Source organism: Malania oleifera, chromosome 2 (assembly GCF_029873635.1).
Source record: "Malania oleifera isolate guangnan ecotype guangnan chromosome 2, ASM2987363v1, whole genome shotgun sequence".
In the NCBI taxonomy this organism is placed as follows: domain Eukaryota; kingdom Viridiplantae; phylum Streptophyta; class Magnoliopsida; order Santalales; family Ximeniaceae; genus Malania; species Malania oleifera.
The window spans coordinates 23,978,147-23,994,273 of NC_080418.1; the positions used below are offsets into that span (position 1 = coordinate 23,978,147).

General features: G+C 36.6%; 1 protein-coding gene across 3 annotated transcripts in view; it reads left to right on the top strand.

Moving 5' to 3' along the window:
* The window catches only part of LOC131149860 (E3 SUMO-protein ligase SIZ1), a 46,569-nt gene that overhangs the window by 12,990 nt on the left and 17,452 nt on the right, over positions 1 to 16,127 (top strand). For all 3 annotated transcript variants that reach the window (XR_009135312.1, XR_009135311.1, XM_058100637.1), the window contains exons 4-7: positions 4,238 to 4,280; positions 5,469 to 5,541; positions 5,787 to 5,940; positions 10,784 to 10,914. Coding sequence is in view for 1 of the 3 variants with exons in the window: in XM_058100637.1 (XP_057956620.1) it covers positions 4,238 to 4,280; positions 5,469 to 5,541; positions 5,787 to 5,940; positions 10,784 to 10,914 (401 nt within the window). In the remaining 2 variants the exon portion in view is untranslated. The remainder of the gene's footprint in view (positions 1 to 4,237; positions 4,281 to 5,468; positions 5,542 to 5,786; positions 5,941 to 10,783; positions 10,915 to 16,127) is intronic.

A 16,127-nucleotide genomic window follows, 5' to 3' on the forward strand; every position in this document is an offset into this window, starting at 1 on the left:
AGAGGACAGAGGATGGAGGCAGAGCGGCAGAGGTAGGGCTGCTGGCCGTCGACGATAACTGGGAGAGAGAGAGTCGAGAGATGGAGAGAGATTGAGAGTTTGAGAGAGAGGCAGGGTTGGCGAGTCGCAGAGAGCTCAGAGCAGTGACGAGAAGGCGACTGACTGAGAGAGTGAGAGTCGAGAGATGAAGAGAGACTGAGTCTAGGAGAGGCAGAGTCGGCGTTGGCGAGTTGCAGAGAGCACTAGAGCAGTGAAATATGAAATGAAAGTATGAAACCCGACTCCCCGACTCCCTAGCCCAAATTTATATATATTAAGTAATTATATTAATTTATATATAAATTTTATTTAAATTGGTTTTTCAGTTTATTCGGTTTGGTTATATTTTGAAATCTAAACTGAAAATTAAAACCGAAATCGGAGATCGAAAAACCAAACCGCTTGTTATTTCGGCCCAGTTTTCGATTTTTCGGTAATTTTTGTACACTCCTAATGATACCCCCATTGTTTGAGCTCATTGGACTTCAATGCCTCCACAACATATTATTATTGCTCAAATAAAAAATAATAATGTTATCATTTCGTAATAATATGACATTATAGTTGAAATTTTAAAACCATATTGCCTCTATAATCTTGGTTAATTGGATTATTTTGTGATTTTCTTTAATAAAATATTAATCATGGTTCAAAATTTTTCGACATGAAATTTAATTTAGTATCTATTCTTAGTAGATTATTGTGTTGTAAATATGATTGTTTTTCATGTATTGTTTATGCACATGCCAAGGGTATAAAAGTAAATTTTTGAAATATGGGGGGCAATCCAAGACTGTTACATATTAGGGTAACCTGAGGGTACTATCATGATACACAAGGCACTCTAATGAGGGTATTAGTGATTGGCCAGTGGAGAATGTTATAGTCCCAGATCAGATATGTACTAGGGAAATCTTGGCTTATAAGGATGGTTTGGGCTCCAACTATGTGAGATTCCTTTTATAGGACAAACCGGTGAGGCTTGTGGGACTAAGCAGTCGATACATCACTGGAGTTGGGCCCAAGACTGTTATATTTTAGGGGTGGGGATTTGGTTTGGTTAACTGAACCATACACCTAAACCGTTAATCGAAATGCAGTTACCTGGTTTTATCCAATGGTTAACTGAACGAAACCGTAAATTACAATTTTAAAATTTTAAGTCACTACAAATAATATTTTTTCTTTCATAATAATCAACTCATAAATTTAAAATATTTGTCATTTATATTTAAGCGTTGATCTTAGCGCAATCAACTTTTTTTAATTTAAATTATTAAAATGCTATATAATATTATATAGAAAATGTATTTGTATATATTAATAATGTATCGGTTCGGTTCGGTTAATTAAGTTTATTGAATGGGCCGAACCAAAACCGAGCTGATAATGAATAAATTAAAAATTTCGAACCAAAAATGAACTGAAAAAATTAGTTTACTGATTTTTTAGTTCGTTTAGGTTTTCTTCTGCGAACTGGTTTGGTGTTTTGATTTTTATTTCCAACCTGGGCATCTTGTATACTGTCCAGGGAATTGAATAACATGGACCAAACAAAAATATTCTCATGAGGCAGGCCGCAGGCATCACTAGGAAGGATTCCTAGTAATATCATTCCATGGAAATATTTTTGATTCCATGAACTAAATGCCCTGATAAGGTCATCTCTATGAATCATGAACAGTGGTAATATAGAGTAAATGCTTTTTTTTGATAGCAAAAGAAAATTATATTAATGGGAAAAGAATTTACAAGAGGGAGAAGAGAAATCTCTTAAAGAAAATTTGGAACAAACCAGATAAAACTAAAAACCCTACAGAAATAAGAAAAAATAACATGCCAGCACGTTCCTCCAATCTCGTTGAATCTCGTGGAAACTATTTCCTCTGAAAACACCAAAACCAACACACCGCAATGATGCTAAGAACTGGATCTTATCCAGACCAATTCCCAAATTAATTTTTTTTGGGGGAAAATTCCATGTGTTCCTTTCCATCCATAACTTCCATAAAATTGCGAATACACCAACCTCCATAAGGTTGCCTTATCCTTCTGCTAAAACTTGTGAAAGAAAGGGCTACTAAATCCTCCACTGATATAGAGCATACCCAACTCTCCTCCATTATACCAAACAACTTATTCCAAATCCTCCAAGCAAAGTCATGGAGTGAAAGGAGATGAGAAGCTATCTCAGATTCCTTGAAATAGAGCACACAAACATCAGGAGAAAGAGCCTTTAGAGGGCTTTTGATTTGTGACAAGTTGTTAGTATTTATTTTACTAGGCACAACCAACCCAGAGGAAGCCTTTGAGGGAGCCTCGGCCTTCCAAATGATAGGAAAGAAGGTTCAAGGAAAGAGTGGAAATGAAGAATTAGAGTAGATAAAGAATTAAAAAAAAAAAAGGATTTGGATGAATACCCTCTCGATTGATCCCAGGACCAAGTGCAAATATCCCTCCCTGATGAAAGTTTATTTCCATTCAATGAAAATAGCAAAGAAGACAGCTCCATCTCTCTCTTATTAAAATAAAGGTTCAAGGAAAGGACTACTCAAAATCCCAAATAAAAAAGAAGAAATGACCCAGTTTTTATCAGCACACAAATGAAAGAGATGAGGAAAAGAAATGGATAAAACTTCGTTACCTAGCCAAGGGTCTTTCTAGAAGTGGATACATGACCCCCTCCCTACCGCAAGATTAGTGTGAGGAGTAAAGGAAGGATAAATATGAGAAATGGACCTCCACGGACTCCCCAAAGAATGTCTTAGATTGCTATTTGTGTCCCACCCATTCTGATCCAACCCAAACTTGCTCTTTACTATTCAATGCCAAAGGGAAGATTCTTCTAGAGGGAAGCCCCATAAACATTTAGCTGAAAGGGCAGTGTTTGTAGACACCAACTTACCTAGACCCAATTCACGCTCCTTTTTCGGCTTACAAGCTTCATCCCATTTGACTAGGTTGATCCCTATAGTCCTCCATGATAGGCCATAGCAAAAGTCTCATGATTTTTTTCCAGTTTATTAACAATCCCTATTGGAATCTTAAAAATAGACAGAAAATAAAGTGGAATGCTTGAAAGACTAGCCTGAATCAGAATAATTCTACCCCTAAAGAGAAAAATCCCCTTCCTATAAAATAAAACCCTTTCTGTGTTGTTGTAGGGGTTCCTCTTGCACCCCCCTCCCCTGCACCCCCCTCCCCCAAAGAACTCCTTTCTAAGTCAAAGGTCAATTCAGAATGCCACACCGCCCTTCAATGGTCTGCTTCCTAAGTCACTCGTCAGGTACATTCAAAGCTGCTAATCCACTGTTCCCCATATTACTTTTGAGACGAGACACCCTCTCAAAGATTTGCAGAATACCCAAAAAATTTCTAGAAGAAGGATTCTGATCATCAAGGAAGAAAATGGTATCATCAGCAAATTGGAGATGGGAAACCACCACATTCTCTCTCCCTACTTCTGTGCCTCTAACCAGTTCCTTCTTCACAGCCCTATCCACCATATTGCTTAATGCATCCACTACAAAGAACACACAGAGAAGGGGATAGAGGATCACCTTGTCTAATGCCCCTAAAAGCGCTAAACCAAGATTAAGATTTACCGTTAATGATCACCAAAAACCACACACTAGAAAGACAGCCCCTAATTCAACGATGCTAGCGCTCACCAAAACCCTTCCTCACAAATACTTTATCCAAAAAGCTCCAGATTAGTCTATTGTAGGCTTTCTCAAAGTCTAATTTAAAAACAAACCCCCCTCTTTTTATTCCCGACAATCCTTTACCACCTCATTAGCCATGAGTATGGCATCGCACTTTGCCTCAACCCCCCATTCTTATTCCTTTGACAATCCTCTACCACCTGATTAGCCATGAGTGTTGTATCACAGTCCCCCCCCCCCCCCTCCTCAAATGCACTTTGTGCGCAAGAGAGTATTAGCTAGCACCGCACTCAACTTATTAGTACACATTAGAAACAAGATTAATATGTCTAAAGCCCTCAACCTTAATAGATCTAGATTTTTTAGGCAGCAAGGCCATTTACCTTTCTCAAAGACTAAATGTTGTTCATATTTACAGTCACTCGAACCCTGGGTCAAGTAATCCATTTATCATAGTTTTTCTATTTGACGTTTTATATAGGTTATTGATTTAGATTGTGATAAAGGAATTTATTTTTTGTTTCACTTTGCAGGACCTTGTTGACCGGATATTAGCCATTCTCTCTGATGAACAAGGTAATGGCCCTTTTTAAGTTTCTCTATTATAAGAATGATTTATGCTAGACCATTTGTTAGTATTATTTGCTTCTTCTTCTTCTTCTTATTATTATTATTATTATTTTCATTCATATGCTTCCATGTATGCTGTGAACCGTTGGGCAAGAGAAAACAGTTATGGTTGTAATTATTAACCTCTTATGGTTTGCATGAAGGTTGGAGAAGTTGGAATAAAGTCTTTTGCTACTCTCTATGTATAACCTTTAACAGTCTGATTTGGCTTCATTTTCTTTGATATTTTAGTTTTTTACCTCAGTGAATTTCTAACTAATGTGATGTTTACATTCGTTTTCTGCTGATTTTGTTCTTCTAAGAATTAAGTTTGTAAGGAGCTTCTGTTGTCCAGAGATGCCTGTGCACACGAATGTATGCTTCAAATTTTGAAAATAAAAAAAATTATTATATATCTTATTGGAAGATTTCACTACTATTTATTTAGAACTATGGAACTACATTAATGAATTTTTAATTGTTAAAAGAGTCGAATGTTTGTCTAGGGAGTAGTTTTGATTTATTTCTTCTTTTGTTGAAGAAACAAGGTATCCTCCAATTGTAATTCACCATGGTAGTTTCATAAAATCAAGTGCATAATAGTTGTTATTCAATTTTTTACCCTAAAAAAATTGGTTTTTGAAGTTTCTGAGAAAAACTTATTCGTTCTGTTGATAAAATATACAGAGGATTTTATATATATATTTTATTTTCTTCTTTTCTTGTAGAAGGAAGGGGGTGTTCTATATTTTTATGTACACAGGCCATTGTTATTTCTTAGGTTGATAGCTCTGTGTTCTTGATTTCTTGTATTTGTCTCTTCTGTTTTGTGACTCTAAAGTTAACTATTCTGCCTATCGCTGTAGGATCCCCTATTCATGATCACTGCAGTTTCTTTTTGGGTGTCTGTAGTTTAATAAGCATGGCTTCCACTCTCTTTTTTTGTGCGTATTATATACATCGATTGCTTGGGGATGTTTCTGGATAAATATCTTGCATTCCATTTGCTGTGTTCTGATATATTTTTAGGTTCCTGCATTAGTAGCTTTTGTACATTGTTTTTGCATGTTTGAACTTTGGTTTGGTGATTCCTTAGTATCAACTTTGATTTGACTGCATTTATATGAATTTTTAAGTGTTCAATCATGTCTGCAGTGTCAAGGATGTGGGCAAAGAAGAATGCTGTTGGAAAGGAGGAAGTTGCAAAACTAGTGGATGACACCTACAGGTTTGAGTTGTTTTTTGATCCAATTTTTTTTGCATGACCTGATTGCTTGTATAAACGATGTCATGATTCTCTTCTGCGTGCTTGCTGTTAAGTCCTAATTAAGAATTATTCTTAATTTATAGATTCAATAGAATATTTTCAATCATTATTGTACTCTAATTTTATGTTTTTGTGTGTCCTCTGTGTATTCAATTGTCTTTTAGCCTCTATATTTGGTGTTGTCAAATTTCTTTTCTTGTTGCCAGGAAAATGCAGGTTTCTGGGGCCACTGATTTAGCATCGAAGGGACAAGGTTTCCCAGATAGCAGTAATGTGAAACCCAAAGAGGAGTTTGATGACTCTTTCAAGAAAATACGCTGTCCCTGTGGAATTTCATTGGAAACTGAGCCAATTGTTCAGGTAATGATTTCAATTTATATTTTTCTTCTCCATGTATAAGATTGAAGCACTTGGATTTGTAGATATTTACATTTTGCCACATGTGAGATTGATTACTTTTGAAGTTGCATTTTGAATTATGCAATTTGTTGGTGTATAGTGTTCTTAAATTTGTGTTGTGTGAGTTTAGATTTTTTAAATTTATAGATCATGCATCATTTTATAGATGCCATTGTATGAATCACTTTTTCTCCTCTCTTACATACTTTAGTTGTCTAATCCTTATTGGAAGGTATCAGTTTACTCTTTTGTCCTCCAAAGGGGAAGCCTCGTAGTCATGAAATGTGTTACAATTTTTGCAACGGCTCCCTAATCCTCATACAACATTTAATATGACATAATTGCACAAGGTGGAAACTGTTCCCCTTTGTTTGGGTGGTGGAACTACTACCGGTCCCATCCTCATTTAGCATGGCCCAGTGGTGTTTCGTCTGGTAACACACTGGTTCCAGATAGACTCCTTAAAGGTTTGCTAAATGCAAAGAAAACAGTTGAGAGCATACTTCACTGTTCGAGGTTTTAAACCATAATCTAGATAAGGGATGCTTAAAATCTCATGCATGGTTTCAGAGTCATTCAATCATCTGAAGTTATGGTTGCTGTATCAAATGTATCGGGCAGAGGATTGAATGTCTTCTCTAGGAGATAGAAAGTTGACTTGTTAATTGATGCAGTTGAGTGTCTACAAAAAATCAAAGAACCAAATTTGGTGTCTGTTGGGAAAAAAACAATGAAGTCATAAGTAATATATGGACATTTCAAATAAATTTTTGGGAATCTACTGATGGAGATAATATTGCTTGATGTAGGATTGAAACACCATAACTAAAATATAGGTATGAAGAGCAGTAATGGTTATCTTATTGTGATTTGGATTGGCCCAGATTGCATGAAGAATTGAGACGTCATCAGACTGCAGTGAGATTGGACTGGGGCCCTAGGATTGTGATCCTACTTAGGTTCCTACTAATCCTACTTGTGCAACCAATAAGAATTTTCTTTCCCATTTTAAGATTTTAAAGATAAAATTCCTGTCTGTATTTTATTTTTCCAAACACTTTATTTTTGCAATAAACACACAAAAGTAGGCCAAGTTGCCCCAAATATGTTTACATTATGGCAAAATAACAAACATCTCCTGGGATTTGTTTGTGAGAGCAGCTGAGCATATCCTGATAGTTCTCTTCCTTTGAAATTGAAAGCACTCTTGAGAGCTTAGAGAGTTCTTGATATTATTTAGTTTTAAATTATTCAGTTTTTTTGGGGGCCGCTGGTCAGCTACATTCCTGAAATTTGTTTTTATAAGTTTTTGTGCTTGCTAGCCAAGTTTTTAGGTTTACTCATTGATGGTTGTCATAAATTGCCAAATACACCAAATTTAAATGTTTATTTTACACAGTAGGTAGAAACTGTAGAATCCTACAAGTCTATCCGTTTGATCCTGTGTAGGATCCCAATTCTGACAACCTACTTCTCTTCCGTGTATAGTCTAGAGTGCAAAAGCTATTCACATCAGGTATGTGGAAAACATCCATATTTTTTAGGCTTTTGTGCTTACTAGCCAAGTTTTTAGGCTTACTTATTGAGGGTTGTCATAAATTGCCAAATACACAAAATTTTTATGTTTATTTTACACAGTAGGTAGAATCCTACAAATCTATCCGCTTGATCCTGCGTAGGACCACAATTCTGACAATTTACTTTTACTTTTCTTCCGTGTATAGTCTAGAGTGCAAAAGGTATACACATCAGGTATATGGAAAACATCCATATACCATGTTTAAATCCAAACACTTAAATATATTGAATACATCTGTTTAGATATCAACTTGTAGTCAATTAATAACAATAGCAAGTTTGATTTTACAAATATAAATTGTATGCCAACTATTAAATATAATTTTCTAAAGCACTAATCAACATAATTTATTTTGTATAAAGTTATGTAGTGGGAATTATGGTTGTGGAATCACAGTTATGTAGGCAAGTAGTATGGAATCAAGAGGTGTGGTGAGGATCTAATGGTATATGTTTTTATTCTGTGAGGATATGACTCTTGTCCTCTGTGTGTGTGTGTGTGGATCGAAAGGCCAAGATAGGAGAATTTAGGTAAGATCTGTAATAAAAAATTGGAGAGTGGACAATTTGAGGCAGAAGTAAATACAGGGTACCTTTTGTTGGGTCTTGTGGTGGTGGGATGGCACCACAAGTTTGTAAGAAATGTATTATCATTTATCACCACCATAATTAATTGGAATTTGGAAAAATTTGAAATTTGATACTCCTAAAATTTGTGAAAATACAGTTCTATCCCTACAGCTCATTACAGTTTGGGAAAGAAACTTGTTGTTGGCCCTTAAGCTATTTTCAAATTCTTGAAGGACCAGTAGTGTATGCTTAGTTAACTTGTATGGTTTGGCTTGATCACTCTTAAGATTTCTATTTCCACACCCTTGAATGTTATTTTAGTGGTTTTTGCAGCTAAGTGTGGCTGACCTTAGTCCCTCTTAAGAAGTGGTGCTGTGCTACAGTTTTCCCAATTGACTACGTGTTGTGTGCTGCAATTGCCCCTGTTAACTAGTAGTGGTGTGCTGCTGCCATCTGATGGCTGATGTAAGTGACGATGAAATTAATGCTAAGTGATATCTGAGATGTAATTATATAGAGCTGGTGAAATGGCGGCTAGTTTGTGAAGGATGACTGCAGATGTCGCTTCCAGACCCTCGATTATCTTGATGTTGCCAATGCATGTGGTGTTGCCAACTCATGTGCCAAGGCAATAGCACAAGACGGCCTGTCATGGTTATCTTGACATTTGGTGAATTGACAATCTATGTTGTTATAGGGAGGGAGCACATAGATGCTAAGTTGCCTACTTGACATGGTTAAAGATGGGCATGGTTGCAGCCAAGTCTTTAACAAGGTTGCTTAGTTGCTAGTTGGCTAACTTGGGTATATGTCAAGTGCCTTGTCGACATATGGTGCTTTCTTGTGCATGAGATAAGTCATGGTTAAGGGGAAACCATGCATGACACAAGGTGTTGGCCCGTAGGCTGTGTGCAGTGTCAATGACAAAGGCTTCAATGCTGACATGTTGACCAAGTAGGGCAGTAACTTGACAGTTTTTCCTTGTAGGGGCTGACATGCTGGCCTGTCTGAAGTGATAACTCGTGGGTTGACATATGACCATGTTTCTAGTCACATAATTGTAGACATAGTTGGTTATGCTTTGGTGGTTTATGCTAGCTGCCCCTAGTACAACCTAGGTAGTTGGGGTTGTCAACTGCCAACTCTAAATAGTTGGGGGTGTCAGTTGCATGAATGTGACATGTGGGTGACACAGGACACTAGAGGGAATTTGTTCATTGTGTTGCTGCACATGTCATGATTGTGTAATGTTGCTGGGAGAGAATTTGTTCATGGTGTCCTGCACATGTTATGTTTGAATAAAGGTTGGGAGGTGTTGATCCTGTAAACATTGTTGCCTTGTGTATATTATTTTCTTGTTACACGCTTGTAGGACTTCACCAATGAATTTGATTGTGCGCGTCATTGACTTAACCAAGTTAAGACTTGGTGCCATCACATTGTCAAGCTGTATGGTGGTTGTAATGATGTGGGTGTTGGCTATGGTGATCATGACTAGTGTTGCCATTGTTTAATAAATGCTTTTGATGATGGAGCATTTGGAGTGTGTGTCATGTGGTAATATAGTTCAACTTTCAACTGAGAGATGCATTTTCTGAGGCCAATATGTTGGTGTAGCTTTGTCTTGTTATACTTTAATCGCCATTGCTTGTGAAGGGTTGTATCTTTGAGTGCTTGTATGTCAACTTCTCAAGATGAAGTTTCATTGAAAACATGGGAGGCTGGCTTGATAATTCCTGTTTTAGTTTTTAGACTTCTGCTTTTGCTAAAGGGATTGGACTTCTGGCCTTTGCTAAATTGGTATCTATTGTGCTAGGCCATGAATTTGGCATTTTGGAAATGGTGGATTTGCAAAACAAAAGAAAAGCATGCACTTAGAAAGGGGCATTGTGTGTTCATATTATTAATTTTTTTGGTGTCTTCAGAATGATGGAAATAAAAAAACATTTATTCGTGTTGAGTTCATATTGATCACATAGTCATTTTTTTGAATTAGTTATACCTGTACACACTTTGTGGGGTTTTCAATTAGTTTTCAAATAGATTTCCTGGTTTTGTGATTTCATTCCACTGCTGAATTCAATTAATTGTTGACTAGATTTCCTGGTTTTGTGATTTCATTCCACTTTGTTGAATTCAATTAATTGTTGACTAGATTTCCTGGTTTTGTGATTTCATTCCACTTCGCCTAATGCATACACGCTTTGCACCTGCTTTGGCATTGCCCCTTTTCCCTTAACAAAATTGTTAGTTAAAAGAACGGACATCATGGGAGTCAAAACGGCTTTTGAAGCTTCCAATTATGTTACCTATTTATCTCCTATGAACTTTAATCATGATTTGGGGAACTGGACATGTTAGTAACCTCTGTTTGGTGGCAATTTGGCAAGTTTAGTTTTTGTTTTTATTTTTTATTTTCTTTGTGCAACCAGGCTGAATGCTGCAGAATTTTTTGCTGATCCCAAACACCTTATTCATTTCCTAGTTCTGTGTCATAGAGATGTCCTGAAGCATGTTCACTTATGCTATTTTTTTTTTTTTCTCTTTGCATTTTCTCATATGCCCGTCATATATTTACCTGCCTACCTTTGCATATTTATGTTTTATGCTTATGTTTTGTGCTTTTTTTCCCCTCCTTCCTCTTCATCTCTGGCAGTGTGATGATCCGAGGTGCCATGTATGGCAACATATTGGTTGTGTTGTGATTCCAGAGAAACCAATGGAGGGTCTCCCGCAAATTCCTGATCCATTCTACTGTGAAACCTGTCGACTCAGTCGGGCTGATCCGTATGTTGCATCCATATTCTCCTTTTTAAGTTATTTGTGTATGGATGAGCTGTCTATGATTCTTTTATAATGATGACGGCTGTATGTTATTGATTTCAGTCTACCTATCCAACTTCCATTTTGTTTTCATTTATTTTTTATTTTTATAGAAAAAGGCAACTTGATGAATGTGACTTGCCAACAACATTTATTTTCTCCTCTCTGTTGCTTGCTTCTTTGTTTGATTGACAGTTGACTCTTAACGTTGTTAGCACTTAGCAATTAAATGCTGTGATTCACAGGGATTGTTTGAATCTTGTTAATTCTCAAAATCGTCAACTGAACTTTTCCATATTGTCATATGCCTGAGCATATTTTTATCTCTTTCCCACGGGTCTTGGTGGATTTTATTTGACTTAATAATGTATATTATTTAGAATAATTCATTTTATGTTTTTTTTTTTTTTTTTGACATTTGTATATGTATTTATGTCATTCTGGACAGAAAATATTATGTCTTCTTTTCATTTTCACTTCTCACAGCTTTTGTAAATTTAAACATAATTGGAAATGAGGGAGAGAGAACTTCAACTGGATACCATTTGCAAGAGAGGGGTTATATCTTTTGAGAGAGTCTGGATTTGCCGGGGTCGTGGTAGCCATTGTTAGTGGAGTTTAAGAAGCTCTGAGAATCCCCTTCAGGTATACTAGGAGAGCAAATACAGGATTTTGACATTCTCATTGTTGTCATAGCTCCTCTGACAGCATAAAAAAACTGAGCAAAGCACCTTAGACGTTATTGTGGCAACCAGGATAGGATACCTAGTAATGCAGTGTAAGCACAGGATGACCTGATTGCAGCATTAAAAAAAAATATAATGATCACCTTGTGGAGTCATTGTCCAGACTATTTGTTGGTCCTCAGAGCCCCTCTCCCCTTCTGCTTTTTTTCTGTTTTGGGGGAGTTTATAGGAGCTAATTTTTTTTATTTAATTATGTTACTATTCTTGTTGCTAAAGCTGAGTAGGTGAATAATGTACTTCCATTTTTTTTAAAATAATATATATATTTGAAATATCAACATAGTAAAATATGGAAAGTTATTATCAATGATTTTCATATTTGATTGGAAAAATAATTATTAGAATGAAGTTAGAGTTTTACAAAATTTATTTATTTTATTTTATTCCAGTTTTTCAATGAGAGAAATTGTAGCATAACTACATCACTGTTATCATTATTCAATTAAATTTGTATAAATTATAAATGAACAACCTGAGTCAATTAACAAATCAATTTGTTTCTTTTAATTTAAAGTTTACTAATTTTTAAAAATAATAATACTATAGTCAGCAAATTGTTGAGCTTTTTGATTAAACAAGTCAATATTATATAAAGTGGTTCAATACAGTACAATTTTCAAAAACAAATATCCTTTTTTAGGGTTGAATGTCAGCTAGGGGACTGTTAGCATATCTCTCTTTTTTTGGATAGACTCGTTCTCTTAAAATGTGTGAGTTTCATACACTCGTCTCTCTCTCTCTCTCTCACACACACACACACACAGAGGCGAGCGCGCGCGCGCACGTGTCCACCTGTGCAGACGTCATTGCCTTTAAAGTCCCTCTCTCTCCTCACCATTGCAGTCTATTCTTACACATCATTTGATTGTTGTCTCTCTCATCAAATTAGTCCAACGTTGCAGTTTGAAACACAATCCAGCATTCAAAGGTGTAGGTGCGCCTTCAAATTGTATTTCTCTGCACCCTTTGAAAATGCTGGGGCAGCTACTTCACTCTTAACCATCTCTAGATTAAGGTTAGATTTGGTTAATACAAATTTGTACACGTAGTTTGATGTTCGTACAGTTTGATTTTTGTCCGAATTGATGCGCATGAACTGGATTGTGGTCCCTATGGTTTGATTAAAAGCTCTCTACCCTGAGATCCCAACTATCAAACAAAATCTTGGAAAATGGCAGGAAATAAGAGGTGTTCCGCTGTTTCAGAGGTCAGAGCAGCCACAGAAAAAAAAAAGGAGAGCTATTGATATGGATTTGTGAAGGAAGGAAGGCTTGGAGAGTAGAGGCATTTGCAAAAAATCTCTGTGAGAGAAATTTCAAGCAATGCAGTTTGTAGTCTCGGTCTTTTAGATCATTTTCTAGAGGATGAGTTGTTTCTTGAGAATCTACTGGAATGTTTTGACAAGAACTCTGATTTTATTAAAAACAACAATTCAAATTTTGGAATCAACACAAATTATCCTCCTCTCAACTGGGGAGATTAGGATCTTGTTGATGAAATTTTAAATGAGTTTGATAGAAGTTAAGATTCATACACTTCGGCATCCCAATCAATCAAGTCTACCACTTTAGAGGGGAATGGGGAAGGGTAGATTCTTATATGGCTTAAAAATCAAGCTTTTGAGGAAGGTCAATAGTCTTCAAACCACGCTAGAACATTTTCTTAGGAAATCATGATTGTCAAGAATACCTTTGCAGATGGGTGAATATTTGATAACTTCGAAACATTTGTTGGGGAATGTTGGCGGTGGTGCTCTGAGGAGAGTTGTTTTGTCCATAGCTTATCTTGATTTGATCACAAAACACTTAACTCTATAGTTGGGCTTTGTTAAGATACATGTACATTCTGAAACCAAGTCACCAATCATCTTTGGTGTTTGCTAGGAATCCGAAGCATAGTAGTCAAAAGTGCACTTTAGGCGTGCCTAGGCGCGAGGCGCAGAGGGCCACATGGCCAACACCTCGTCACTAGTGAGGTGAGGCACCTTTATAAGAGGCGCAGGGGGGGGGGGGCGCACTAATGCGCTAGGTGCCATGAGTCGTGCCTTGAAAGTTTTGAAGCTATTAGCCTATTAATAAAGAAATAGCCAAAACGAGCTCGTGCCCTCGTTCGACTTGAATCAACATGATTCATCTGCAACTCTTCAAGCCAGCATGAAACCAGTCGGAACCCTTCTTCGACCCTTCAAAGCAGCACGACACCAGTAGAAGCCCGTTCGTTTGTCTTTGAGCCTTCAAACCAGTAGGAGCCCTTTACGAGCTTGTCTTCAAGCCTTCAAACCAACAAAAGCTTTGTGAGTTTGCCTTCGAGCTTTCGTGAGTCGTCAGTTCATCTACTTCAAAGTTCAAACTAGTAAGTCTTCTTCTTCCTCTTCTTCTTTCTTAGTTTTTCTTCTTCTTCTTAAGTTCATCTTCTTCTTCAGTTCTTTTGCTGCTTGTTGCTTATTCTTATAATATTATATGTAATCAATTACGTAATTTAATGCAAGTTTATAAATAATATATAATACTTTTTTGTCTGAATTTTGCTACTGTGATTTGTTTGGAAATGCAGTATACAAACTATACATTTTTCTGAATGTATGATACATTGCTTTTGTAGTTAGGATACTAGGCCTTGAATCTTAAATGGATTCTAGAAGTGGAAACTCTTCCTCTGCAAAGAAAGATCTTGCATGAAAGTATGCACATTTGGATGATAAAAAAAAATAGAAATAATTTGACTTGCAATATTTTTGGCAAAGTCACAAGGGGAGGAATATTTCGGGCAAAACAACATATTGTTAGAGGATTTCGAAATGTAAAAGAATCCTTTTAAGTGCCCTGCTCATGTTCGTGAGGAAATTAGGGAGTATATAATGTTGAAGAAAGATATAGAGGAGGAAGAAAATGAGTTATTGTCTGACTTTGATGACATAGATCATTATGGTGAAGATGAAGAGGATGAAGTTCAGGAAATTGACACTCGTGGAAAGAGAGTGCCTAGTGATGGAAGTGGAAGTCAAAGTCAAAGTTCATACCAATCCACCTTGAAAAAACCAAAACAGAAGGGTCCTATAGACTTGTTTTTTTACTCCTGATCCAAGGAAAGCGGTTCAAGATAGGAAAGAAGGGAACATGAAGCAAACGTCAATAAATGAGGCGTGCAAGAAGGAATTAAGACAAAAGGCGATGGCAGATTTTGCTAGGTGGATGTATGATGCTGTAATACCATTTAATGGTTTACGTTTGGACAACTTTGTAGTGGCACTTGAATCCATTGGGCAATATGGTCCTGGAATAAAGTCACTCAGCTATCATGAAGTGAGAGTTCCTTTCCTATAGTAGGAAGTTAGTTGAATGAAAGAGTTGATGAAGGTCCATAAGGAGGAATGGGCAAAATATGGATGCTCGATTATGTCTTATGGTTGGAGAGATTCAGTTGCTAATAAGGACATAATAAACTTCTTAGTGAACTCTCCAAGGGGGTCAATGTTCATCAAGTCTATTGATGCTTCTAATATTGTCAAGAATGCATATAGAATGTGCAAATTACATGTTGAGATGGTGGAGGAAATTGGAGAATCAAATGTGATTCAAGTAGTAACTGATAATGCTTCAAACTATGTTGCAGCAGGTAAGAACTTGTTTCTCTTATTTCTAGAACTACATTCTATAGTGTATATATTGTTTATTTTAATATTTTAAGGGCTTCATTCCTTGATTTTTGAACAGGGAGATTGTTGGAAGCAAAGAGGCCACATTTATATTGGGCACCATGTGGTGCCCATTGCCTCGATTTAATATTGGAGGATATTGCCCATTGCATTTAATTCATATAACTTTGAAAATGGGCAGAACTTTTGAATGGTTATATTTATAACCGTGTTGGTGTGGTGAACTTGATGAGACTGTTCACTAGAGGAAAGGAGTTATTAAGGCTTGCAGTTACAAGATTTGCAATTGCCTTCATCACTCTTTGTTCAATCCACCTACAAAAGGACAATTTGAGGAAGATGTTTACTTCTGAAGATTGGAATACCTACTAAATGGGCAAAGGAGGCAGCTGGCAAAAGAGCAGCTAGTATTGTTATGATGCCTACCTTTTGGAATACCATTGTCTATGCTCTTAAGTTGGCAGACCCACTTGTCTGTGTACTCCATTTGGTTGATGGGAAAAAGAAACTTGCAATGAGATACATTTATGAAGCAATGAATAGGGCTAAGGAAGCCATAGCTAAGGCTTTCAGTGAGAGAGAGGATAAATTCAAGGAGGCATTTGAAATTATTGATACGAGGTGAGGATGCCAACTCCATCAACCTTTGCATGCAACTGCACACTACTTGAACCCGGAACTTTTCTATTCAATCCTACATTTTGCAAGGTGAAGAAATCATGGTGGGTTTGCACAAATGTATTGCAAGGTTAGTGCCAACACTTGAAATCCAAGAT